The sequence below is a fragment of the Palaemon carinicauda genome, chromosome 30 (assembly GCF_036898095.1).
Source record: "Palaemon carinicauda isolate YSFRI2023 chromosome 30, ASM3689809v2, whole genome shotgun sequence".
NCBI lineage: Eukaryota > Metazoa > Arthropoda > Malacostraca > Decapoda > Palaemonidae > Palaemon > Palaemon carinicauda.
The window spans coordinates 96,397,009-96,410,363 of NC_090754.1; the positions used below are offsets into that span (position 1 = coordinate 96,397,009).

Consider the following 13,355-nt stretch of genomic DNA (forward strand, 5'->3'; position numbering starts at 1 on the left):
TCCACTAGGAACCTTCTTCCCGAGTTTGCGACGTGGATATAGAAACCCACGGGGTAGGAGTTCAAAGGTTTCGTGGCTGCTTGTAGACATAGTCGTCTAATTAGTTTTTTGGGAAAAGAGCATGGCCAGGCACATTTTACTGCTCTTGTCCCCCACGTGCAGTGGTAGTAGCACCATCTTGATTGGTCAGGGGTTTATTGTTTGTTTTCTTCTCGGAGCTTTTGATGCTGGTAGTGATGTGGTGGTAGGTGGGGTCATTGTTGGGAGGTCTCCTGTCATAGACTGCATAGACTCCTGCTTCCTCTGGTTCCGAGGGACACTTCCTTCTCTGCCACGGTGTTGATCGAGGCAGCGGTGGCGTATCTGGAGTCCCAGGCCACCAGGCAGACCTTGTCGGCCTTTTCTACCAAAGAGGGCATGTCCAGGTCTTTGGCGTCTTCTAACTGGGCACGGACATTCTTTGGGAGTCTACGCAGGAATATTTCTTGGGTCAAGCTGATTTCTTTAGGCCGCCCGCTGTTGTCCAATTCGTCCAACTACAGCAGGTCCAGGAGCTCGGCCCAGGCCTCCGATGGGAGATTGTCGCCGAGGGGGCGTTGACATCAGGTCGAGGGAGTGCTGGGCCCTCAGGGTCGTGAGGAGACCATAGACATTTGACAGTTTCTTTTTCAGCTCAGCATAATGAATTGCTCCCAGTTTCTGCCTCAACCAGGACAATATTTTCTTAGCGTGTCTGCTGAGAGCATCCCCATCACCATGTCAGCTATCCTTGCCTCATCTGTCACGTTTGCGAGCCTGAAGTGTATCACGGCCCTCTGGAACCATACCCAGGCCGAGTCGGGTGTGAAAGGAGGCAGTTGTAACTTGTGGCCCGTTGCCGCCTGCATGATTTGAATTACGATTGGCTGCGAAGGGCATAGAACTATTGATGTTTGAGTTTGCCATTCTCCTCATGCTCTGAAACTCACTCTTGAGCCGTATTTAGCCCGTTAACGGAGAGAAGTTTTCCGAGCAGTCGAGTTATCGTTAATGCCGTGGCAAACTGCAAGAAGAACGCCAGAACATAGGTTTTTTGCGCCATAGTAAATCTGTTAATGGTGTTTCATGGCATCTGAAGTCGAGATCCGAAACAATCTCTTTCAAGGTAGCCGCGTCAAGTCTGCTAAAGGAAACTCCATGGGTCACCAATTGTGAGGGGCGAGTGACAGATCATAGCCTACTGATGCTTCAAGTCTCAGAACAGGTGACTCACATAGAGGTCTGCGGACGGATAAGTAGCAAGGCCCAGCATTAGCATACAATGATGAATGATACATAAATAAAAAGAAGAGATGATTCTGCACACGAAGATGTAAATACCATTTACAATTAAATAACAGGAAAATATGTATAGGTGAAAAAGGGGAATTCGTAGAGTAAAATGCTGTAGGACATTGCCCTTACAACAGTACAAATACATAACACGGCATACTTACTTCTTGTATTTGACAATTCATACGTCTCTCAGTATAAATATAAGAAAAATTATATCTATATAATCGAGCAGACAAAGAAATACAGGCTTAAACAAACATATTTTGTAATGATCAGTTTGATATATTTTAGTATGCATAAGTATGGGCTTTGAAGTGGTAATTTCCCTCAGTACTGGAAATTATAAAGTTACAATCATCATATCTAAGGGGTTGTTCACTAACGCAATGGTAAGTCTCTTCCCTCAAATTTGCTAAATATATACATTTTTATGTACCAAATACCCACACATGAGTAAGACAGTGCTGACATAATATATTCTTGTATACTTATTTTTGGGGCAAATTTTATGCTTTAGGCATATTTAGTTATCGGCTTAACATTTTAGCATCGCTCAGTATCATGACATGAGAATTGTGAATATATGAACAGACAGTCAAAGGAATGTCGATAAATATATCTCAGAGATACGCAACGTAGGTTTTTTAAGACACGATCAAGAGAAATAAATTATGTCTCTTTTTCGTGCTTGATGAAAGAAAAGTGTTCACGTAAAGTTTATGGGAGATTATTATAGGTATCTTCACCACAAATTCTTGAATGAAAATTTATTATTTGCTTACGCTGATAAAAACAAAAAACTATGTAGGCCATAAAACAAAATGTTTTCAGTAAAAAAAAAAAATTGAGCATGAAATATAAACATTATCTTACTCTAGAATGCAATAATCTGAATTCCTAAAATTCCTAAAACAAGATTAATTTGGGGTCATATCCAACTAGATCTAGTTATTTTTTTTTTTATTTCTACATCGATTTTCATTATTCAAAAAATAATGTTAAAGATAATTTTCTTAGCAAAAATTTTATAAAAATAGATTGTTCTTTTTCATTTTCATTTCGATGTTTTGTTTTACTAAAGATATTGGCAATATTAGTAAAGATTGCCATTCTTCATATGTAAGCGTAAGTGTTCCAAATATTGGGGAGGCGGATGGCCCTGACGGCTGTATTAAGAGATGTGCTGCCACTGTTTGTAAGCTGAAAAGGCAAGATTGGTGTGCATAGTTAAGTCAGTATTTTGCACACCTTATTTTTTAGGTTAGATCTTGTCTTGTTTTCCTTTTTTCTTCATATATTTGTTAATCTTCTTAACTTGTGCAAAGGGTGCGTTGAGCGTTTGTTGTTTGTAGGGAGTGTGAGAACTTATTTTGAAATTTATTATTAACTTTGCCTTTGTATTTAATGATCAATATTTCAATCATTTTAATTTATTCAAATTCGAAACACCCGCCTTTCACTGAAACTGTTGCCAAAATTACTTGATACCCCACAAATGAATTTTGTGCAGGTGGAACACAGGTTCTTTACTATCCCTGGTACTGAACAGTATGGGTAGTTGGGTTTACTCACATCTACAGGCTAGAGACATCGAATTGATGGACAGAGAACCATAACTCACTATATACCTCAAAATTCAGCAAAGTCTCCACCAAATTGAAAAAAAGCACTGTGACTCTATCCAAAAAGATAATAACTGATTTTTTTACATGTTAAATAGATACATTGATATTAAAATTTGAAACCAATGTTTTCCATGAAGGCAATTCTGTAAAATTAATCTTTTTTTGAAGAAACCTATGTTTGGGGACTCCTAAAAGAATACGGTAAGTGCCGGAGTATCATTTTACTGGGACGTATGTTTTTCTTTGTTTCAAATAGATAAGAGGCTAGGCATGACAGATTACTCTTTATCAGACTTGGTGGTTTTCAGAGCTTTCATGAAAGGAACTAATGATTTTATAAGCTCTATAACCTTATGAATATCAAAACTTAACCCGTTAGGACTGCACTAAAGACAAAAGCTAAAGTGGCTTTATTGTCACCATTCCCTATAATCAACTACTATGAACTTCAATCTGTTCAACAACCATAAAACATACTTTCAGAAGAGGAACAATGAGGCCTTCGCACTCCTCACAACGATTCTCTAATTTAATAAATAATTCAAAGCACAAGACAAAGAGAATGCAGATCATGATCACCCAGAAACAATTCCTTTGCAAACTACATAGCAATTGTTAACAAACCTAGGTGAAGACATATCTAAACCAATAAAAGAAATGAAAAACTAACAAAAACCCTGAAAATCTGAATTAATGTCTACGTTGTTCCAAGTCGACATTGAAACTGAAGAGGACAATACGATATCCACAGCATGGTATTTTTAGTAAATGACGTTATTATTATTTTTTACTAGAAGCTTTAGCATATGGAAGGAAAGAAAATGAATACTTTTTAAATTTTGAGAGGTGGTGTTGACAGGACCAAGCTTCTGGAGAGGTTAAAAGAAATAAAAACTACTAATATTTCAGTTTCTGGTGGATCTTAAGAGAATTTATAACATTTTGCAGTGTTTTCTTATGTACTCATCCAAGCAATGTCAAAGCTTCCAATTAAATAGAAACTGTGGGGATTATTGTACGATTTTTCAATGAAATATTGAGATTCTTTTTTACATTTATTTACAAGATAGATAATTTCACTCAAACTAACTCCCCTTAAAAGCTAGCAAAAACGTTTATGAACTTAGTGTTCTGATATTAGTAATAATTGTGTTGAAGTTAACAATTTTCATACCCTAATTATCATAAGTGCTTGAAAATCTTTCTGGCCTCCTGAGACCTAAACTTTAGGTGAATTTCATAAAAGAAATTGCTCAAAAATTCTAGCCAAAAAAGAAAAAAATACAAAATAAGTTCATTAAATTACTACAACCATGGCCATGATGTTTGTATATAGTAAAAAAAATAATAATGGATATTTCTAGAGATTATACACATGCATGAATTAACAAAACTTATCTTTCAGGCTCAAAAGAAGTGTGTTCAGGCCAAGGGGACTGTAAATGTAATAAGTGTAGCTGTCAATCAGGCTATAGTGGAAAATATTGCGAAGACTGTCTGGTAAGAGATTCCTATGATTATGTATATATGTACATGGATACAAATCCTCCTATATTATATGTACAGTATGTTCACTGATATATGATAGGTAAAATATCATTCCAAATCTTACTAGTAATTACGATGTTCATATGTAATGTACATTTATTGTTCCTTTTGGAGGAGAACCCTACATACTCTTCATGTCTGTCATCATTACCAGAAAAAGCATGTCATCGTGGACTTCTTAGATAATTTTATTTTGTCTATTTGTGATGTATGACCTCGCAATTTCTCATGCCTTATGATTATAGAAAATATTATATCAAAGAGTCAAATAGAAATAAAGGGAAAGAATTTGTAAACATTTAGCAAAGCTAGTGTAGGCAGTATTCTCACATCAAGAATACTTAAACCTAAGATTTTCATAGGTTTTCACATCTTTGTAGTCTAACGAAGTAGCTGGTCTAATCGGCATTTCTGCCAGTTTTATAAGGATTCTTAAGGAAAACTAGCCAAAGTGTTTATTATCATGAAACTACAGTATACTAATGTTCATATTGCTTTTCGAATCTGTGTTGATGTTTACCCCTTAAAAATTTCCCGTTCTTGCTTTGCAAAATGTTTCCCCTCTGTGAACCACATCGCCATCTAGCACTTGATGGCCACTAACTAGTTCATAATAGGATATGTTAACTTTCTACTCTTCTGTCTATCATCGACTGGTGTCTAAGCAAGATGTTTGTTCCCCTACAAATACAAACCTTCGTCCTTTATATAGAAGTATAATAACAGCGAAGCGGGAATACAGCCATTAAAACTTTTATTGAGGTGTCAACAATTGGCATGTTGTTACCAATCAGCAGTGAGGAAGACACGACACGGTCCCTCCCCCTACCACTTCCCTTGCTCACTGACAAACTAGTTTCATTTCAGCTGTGAGTGTAAAGAGATGTTCTCACATCCCTAACTGGCTAAAATCAAAACTTTTTCCCTTTTCCTTTTGCAGGTATGCTTGTGTGTGTGCCTCGGTGATGAATGCCAGACTTGCACAAGTGTTCAGGAGTGTTGGGCCATAGGTGCAGCACTTTCATGTCTAATAGGGAGACAGATCTTCAGCTTCTATGCTTGGGTTACAGAAGACACTCCTGCACCCAGGCCTCTCCCTATGACAAATGTCGGGAGGGGCAATCCTCCCAGTAGTAGGTGTACGACAGGAGGAGGAAGTCTGAAAGCGATTCTTTGCTTTTGGGGTCTTCCTTGAAGTTCAAGAGATACTAATTTCTCTCCCTCTGGCCTGGTAATCTCTCCTCCAGCTCTCTCCAGTCAGCCTCTTCCGGGGGTCTCTTAAGGAAGAGAAGGAAGAGTGGTGGCCCTTGGTTACTGGGGCAACTTAAATATTGGGGTAACCTGCGAGGCAGGAAGTTCTCCCCATTTCATCTTGATCCTATGGAGAGGAGTCATGTATTCAAGACACCTTGCATCTACTATGGCCTTCTTTGGGTATGAAGGCGCCCCCTCGAAGTTTAAGCTATTGGAAGTGTTGGGTGGGGGGGCTCAGCAGGAGATTGTTTCTGCCCCTGCCGAGTATGCCATCTGCTCATCCCTTTTAGAGCTGAGAGCCGAGTCTCCCCTTCTTTGTCTCTTGTCTTCATAACCTTCAACTTACTCTGCAGACATTCACCCACTTGAGTGCCTGCAGGGTGACAGTGACTGTGTGACACTCATGTGAGGTTGTACGAATATCATTGCCAAAAAGTAGGAAATTATATCGTATGCAAAAGTTGTCTCTGTAAAATAATATATAATGAAAAATAAGTTATATTTTCTTATTTTATACACTTTCTAGATGAGATAAGGCCTTGAACTCTTACGTCTGGCAAGAGTGTTCCATGGAGAGACTGCTGGGATAGAAAACCAGAGAACGAAAAATTTATCAAAAATCATAATTTTTTTCAGAACGATACCCTTAATTTTCTTACAAGTCATGATATCCTCTACTTTACTAATGTAACTAGGTTATGTTTTAGGGTTTTAGTAAGGCTCCAAGATTCTAATGGATAAGTTAATACTTGTAAGAAGATCTGATTAAATAAATTTTTCCATGAGAAAGAGGCATTTTATGTTGCATTATCTCTTTTTGTTTACCAAAAGCTCTCCATCCTATGCCAGTCCTTCTTTTAATTTCGGTCTCATTTCCTGGGGAACCTCTGATTGTTTGTCCTGAGTACGTATTATTATTATTATTATTATTATTATTATTATTAATAGCTAAGCTACAACCCAAGTCGAAAAAAACAAGATACTATAAGCCCAAGGGCTCCAATAGGGAAAAATAGCCCAGTGAAGAAAGGAAGCAAGGAAATAAATAAACGATATGAGAAAAAATTAACAATTAAATATTTTTAAAACTGTAACAACATCAAAACAGATATGTTATATATAAACTATAAAAAGACTCATGTCAGCCTGTTCAACATAGAAACATTTGCTGCAACTTTGAACTTTTGAAGTTCTACTAATTCAACTACCCGATGAGGAAGATCATTCCACAACCTAGTTACAGCAAAAATAAGTATTGAGCCTCATGATGGAGAATGCCTGACTATTAGAATTACCTGTATACCTAGTATTACGAACAGGATGAAATTGTCTGGGATGATTTGAATGCAAAGGATGATCAGAATTATGAAAAATCTTATACAACATGCATAATGAACTAATTGAACGACGGTGCCAGAGATTAATTTCGAGATCAGGAATAAGAAATTAGATAGACCGAAGTTCCTGTCCAACTAATTAAGATGAAAATCAGCAGCTGAAGACCAGACAGGAGAACAATGCTCGAAACAAAGAAGAATGAATGAATTAAAACACTTTTTCAGAAGAGATTGATCACTGAAAATCTTAAAAGACTTTCTCAATAAGCCATTTTTTTGTGCAATTGAAGAAGACACAGACCTAATGTGTTTTTTCTAAAGTAAATTTGCTGTCGGGAATCAAACCTAGAATTTTAAAAGTAATAAAAAGCTAAAGAAACATTGTCATTGCTGAGATCTGGATGTTGAGGAGCCCCTATCTCTGATCTACTTACAATCATGCATTGAGTTTTGTTAGGATTCAACTTCATGCCCCATAATTTGCACCATGCACTAATTTTAGCTAGATCTATATTAAGGGATTCAGCAATCCCAGATCTACATTAAGCAGATGGAATTGCTGCAAAGAGTGTAGCATCATCTGCCTATGCAACAAGCTTGTTTTCTAGGCTAAACCACATGTCATGTATATGTACCATGAAAAGTAATGGGCCAAGAACACTGCCATGAGGAACAACAGATATCACATTTCTATACTTTTATATAGGACAACTGTTCTTTGCGATCTATAGCTTAGAAATTAAATAATGATGCTAAAAAATCACCCACCTACTCCTAACTGTTTTAGTTTGAAAACAAGGACCTCATGATTAACACGGCCAAAGGCAGCACTAAAATCAAGACCAATCATACGAACTTTCTGACCACAATCAAGGGATTTATGTACAGCATTAGAGATTGTAAGAAGGGCATCACATGCTCCAAGGCCATTACGAAAACCAAATTGCAAACTAGTCAGCAGATGATTATCTCCATCAAACCTATTAGGATGTTTTGCAAAACCCTGGGTAGGTTAACAGGCACCAAATTTGGAACCAGGCGCAGGCGCAAAGCAATTTTTCCCCGGTTTCATCCTGTTGCTTTGTCTGTGGCGCCGTTCTCGAGGTGCGCCGCATGAGACTTTGTTATGATTCAACAGGAGTAGGACGCACAAGTTGGAGCTTCAGATACTCGCAGAGATGTAGCTCTTAAAATTTTGTTGGTCTCAATTTTGGTACCACACTACTAAACTGTATTGAAATTTCAATTTTGTATGCTTTTACATTTCGCTAAATATCTCAGAGTGATATTAATGAAAGTTAAAGAGATTTCCACTGAACATTGGTGAATAGTGTCGCTATGCAGTGATGTTGCCATCTTTGTGCTAGGCTGCTGGATGTTCAAGTATATAGGGGAAACCTAAAAAAAAAATCCAACTTTTCAGGTTGGCAAAATGCAGAAGAAATTCCCTTCTGAGAAAAGACTCGACGAGATTTTGGAATCTCTTAGTGATTTTAATAATATTGAGTGTGCTGATGACACATATTTTTATCAGAAATATGGTGACATGCCCCAGGTGGACACCATCGACCCGACAAGTGTAAGCAATTTTTCCCACTCTCCTATTCGACCCCATCTAGCACCTCTTCGGAAAGTGAGCCACCATTTCACCTTTCTCCTCATTTTCAAAACAAGAAGAGGATGCAATTCCCTATGAAGAAGGTTAAGATGCCTGTACCATGCGACGATGGTGACGACTACGATGTAGATAACCCTCCCATGACCATGACCCCTTCAGGAGCCCGTCAGGGAAAGTCCCCATCTCCACCAGTGTGCCATCAATCAGTGCTACTAGAGTGTTGCCACCCCAGTGCCTTTTTCAAGTGCCACCCCAGTGCCTTTTTCAAGTGCTACCCCACTGCCTTCAGCAAGTGCCACGCCAGTGCCTTCAACGAGTGCCACCCCAGTGCCTTCGAGTGCCACGCCAGTGCACATTTTCACCCATGTCACAGATTTGGTGTTTTTCAGCCTAGGACCTTGAAAATTGGCATGAATGCTGCCATGCCATTCAACTTTATTATGCAGTTCGCTAAAGTTACTTATGTATAATATAAATATTTTCTACAGATTATTTTCTATATATTTATACTTTTATATACTTATTTTTCTAAATTGTCCAAATTAAATATTTAAAACGATTGGTTTTTAATTTACTCCTAACATAATATTGAGGAATGAATATTGTTAAATAAGAAACTTAAGGATTTGAAATATATTTATTAATAAGGAAGTTATATGGTCCGAAAGTTGAGGTCTCATTTATGGTACCACATTGGTAATGGCGTACCCGTTTTGGAACTTAACCAACCCAGGGTTAAAAATAGATAATATGGGAAATATGGAAATTGGGCGGTTATCAATTGGACTTGAAATACCACGAACACATTTACATAGTGGAGTAACATTACCCATTCTCCAAGTGCTAAAAGCTCCTCTTCTTGCTAACTTGTGCAAATTAACAGATAACTTTGGAGCAAAGAAATCTGCAGTCTATAAAAATCAAAGAAAAAATACCATTCTGGTCTACATCTCCAAAACTGTCTAGGTCCATCAAGAGAGCTTTAACTTCACGAGATCGAAAAGCTAAACTACTTAGTTGAGCGTCAGGAAAACAAGGATGAGGAAGATCGAGTTTCTCATTACTCTCTTTACTGTCAAACACATCAGCCAAAAGGGTTTCCTTTTCCTCTGGACAGAGAGTGACAGAGCCATCTTGTTTAAGTAAAGGAGGAACTGTTTCAACTACAAAAAAGAGTGCAGATTTAAGGGCAGTCCACCACTTATGTTCCTAGGTAGTACCAGAAAGGGTTTCTTTCATGGTTAAATTGTATTCCTTTTCAGTTGAAAAATAAACTCTCTGAGCAAGAGGTCTAAGTTTATTATAGTTATTTCGAGTCAAATCTTATCTATTACTCTTCCAAAGATGATAGACCTCCTGCTTCTCCAAATAAACATGTCTACAATCACCATTGAACCAGGGTTTGTCCTTCACTCGGCATCTTGGCATACGAGAAGGGATACGCCAATTATGTTGACTAGATCTCATTCAAAGGAACAACAGGGTCAACACTATTATACAATTGTGATCAATTCAAGCCCAAAAATCACTCAAAATCCCATTCCAGTCGGCTTGAGATTTCATATAAATCGTACATGAGTATGATATATCAGGGACAGGCTGCTCAGTTTCCACTACTAATGAAATCAAGGCATGATCAGATGTCCCAAATGGAGAACCAACCGTACTTGCTATAATGCCAAGGGAGTCGATGTAAGCTAGGTATAAGCAGTTACCAGACCTGTGAGTACCTTCACTTATGATTTGCTCACAGCCTGATTCAGAGGCAAAGTCTATAGCTCTTAAGCCATGGCGATTGGTAGGAGGAATACAGTTTAACCACTCCCTATGGTGAACATTGAAATCACCAACAAAGACAAAAGAGGCCTTTCTATCATCTTCTTGTATCTTAGCCATAATGGTAAGAAGATAATCAAAGATAGAATCATCCATGTCTGGATTCTGGTAGATCGAGCACAAATAGAAGTTGTTATGCCTGCTACAAACTTTTATTACCTGGATCTCATGACATCCACATTCATAGCAGAACTTATGAGAATCAGGGTACTCAGTCCTAATATACACCGCCAGTCTCCTGGCCCTAGGAATGACATCCCATTTCAAAATTATTGGCTTCTTAAAACGAGTTATAAGGAGCTCAGGTGAATATGAGGCATATTAGAAACAAAAGATTCCGAACCCAAAAGAATATCATAGTGTTTAGACGCAACTGTGAGGTCTTAAATATTTAAATAAAGACCACGAATATTGCAATACAATACACAACATTGACGAAATCTAGGACATACTGGTTCCGGATTTTGCTCAATGTCACCAGACAGCATAAGAATTAATGGTAATAAAAAAGATACAACATGCTTAACAACTAAATTGACAAGAAAAATAACAAAAATAATCTGCTTAAATAAAGTGATTGATCAAATCCATAGACTATAGAAAAGAAAGTTGGAAAAACTGGTCAACATGGCAGAGCTGATAAACCATGCAATGCTAAATACCTTCCAAGATAACCACTTCAATCACAATTAACAATCTCTAAAATTGCATCTTTACCCCTTATTTGTTGTCTCTCTGCATTTCCATTTAATATTATTTTAGTTATGCTCATATTCATTTTCAGTCCTACATTTCTATCTTCTATATTAAAAAAGTTCTATTATCTTTTGTAATTCCTTTCATGACTCACTAAATAGAAGTAAGTCTCCTACAAATCTTAAGATGTTAAGGTATTCCCATTAATATTCATTAGTACATTTTCTAAATCTAAATTCTTAAAAGGTTCTTCTAGGAACGCTGTGAATAATCTAGGAGAGATGGAGTTTCCTTGTCTATAACTCCTTTTTTTCAATTTCAGTTTTATCACTAAATTTATATAGTTTAAGATTACTGTACTATATGCCAAGATGTTCTAACATAAAATTAATCTATTCTTCGCCTTTGAAGGGCTTTCATTCCTGCTTAAGTTTTGACAGAATCAAAGGCTTTCTTATAATTTTTAAATGCCATACATAGTGGTTTGTCATATTCAGTTTATTTTTTCCTTAGCTGGTTAATTACATGTATCTGGTCATTTGTTTAATATTCACTTCTAAAACCGCCGTGATCTCTTGGCTGATTAAAGTCTAGCTTTCTTTCCATTTTGCCGAATATGATCTTTGTAAATATTCCATATATTGCTGAGAGTAACTTTTCGGGTGGTAATTTTTCATATCTTTTGTTTCTCACTTTTTTTTTTAAATATAATTATATTTTTTTCCAAGCTGAAGGTGGAGAGCAGTCTTGTGAAACTTTTTGTGTAAAGTTCAGCGAGATTTACTACAATGAAATCTCCTCCATCTATTAATAGATTATTTGTTAGGCCATCTTCTGCTGCTGCTTTGTCTCTTTTTAATGCTTTCTTTTCTTCTACTGTTACTTTCGGTAGCGGCTCAGGTGTTTCATTATTTGTATTGGCAGAGTTATTTCTTATGTCACTATTGTATAGCATTGCATAGAAATCCTCTTAAATTTTCATCATTACATCTCTTTTTGTTGATATATCAATGTTCATTCGTTAAAGCAAATATCTGTTCCAAGTCTTCTTTTCATTAATATTCCTTTCTTTGGTGGTTTCTAACTTTTGGTCTGATTGTGTTTACGAATGTCTTATACTTCTAGTTTTTTTTTTTTTTTATTGTTTTGGTTCTGCTATTTCTATTTCATCTCACTTGGATTTTTTCCTCATTTCTAATTTTTCATTTATTAGATTTTTTGTGTTCCCTGATAGTTTTCCCATGATCTTGTTAAGAAAATTTTCCACCTAGCTCTTGCCCTGATTCCAATACGTATTTTGCTAAATTACTATTCATTTCTTCTTTATTTGCTTCAATTTCGTCACATTGTTAGGAGTACATTTTTTATTGCTAAACTAAACGTATCATATTTTCTCTTATTACAAAAAGTGTTTGTTTTCTTTCTCAAAATCAGTTTCTTTTTTTCTTACCTTAGATCTGGACAAATTTTACTTCTCACAATTCTATGGTCACGACATTTACTTCATTAAAACTCTTTAACTAAATTAACTTTTACACTGAGAATAAAATCTATTTGGTTTTTCGTTTCTGTATTTGGTCTTCATGTATTTGTTCTATGTTCGTTTTTATTAAAAGGTGTTACTGACTTTTAGAATTTTTTTTTTTAGCAAATTCTACAATTATGTCTCCTATATCATTTCTTGTGCATACTCCAAATTTGCCTTAAGCTGATTCTCTTCCCTTCTTTTGGCCTACTTTACATGAAATTTACCCAAAACAAATGCAAATAGTTTTACGTTTTTTTTTTTTTTTTTTTTTTTTTTTTTGGATGTTGCAGGTACATTCTTTTTTATTTTGTTTGATAATCGATCCTGTAAATCTAGCAGTGATGATATAAGATTCTTCTATGTTACCTGCACGATTTGTATTAGCTTCCCCAGTTTTTCTTATTTCACTCAATCCTATTATATCCAAATTTATTTATTCCACTCTTATGTGAACAAAGCAAGATCTTCCCTAGACTGAGTCGTGATACTGTACGTTACTAGATTGTTTTCAAAGGTGGTATTTTATAGTCTTTACATATACATATATATATATATATATATATATAGACTACAAAATACCACTATATATATATATATAT

General features: G+C 36.3%; 1 protein-coding gene across 2 annotated transcripts in view; it reads left to right on the forward strand.

The window, feature by feature from the left end:
• The window catches only part of LOC137623357 (integrin beta-PS-like), a 1,240,954-nt gene that overhangs the window by 1,091,080 nt on the left and 136,519 nt on the right, over positions 1-13,355 (forward strand). For both annotated transcript variants that reach the window (XM_068354187.1, XM_068354188.1), the window contains one exon: positions 4,345-4,439. In XM_068354187.1, the coding sequence (XP_068210288.1) occupies positions 4,345-4,439 (95 nt within the window). The remainder of the gene's footprint in view (positions 1-4,344; positions 4,440-13,355) is intronic.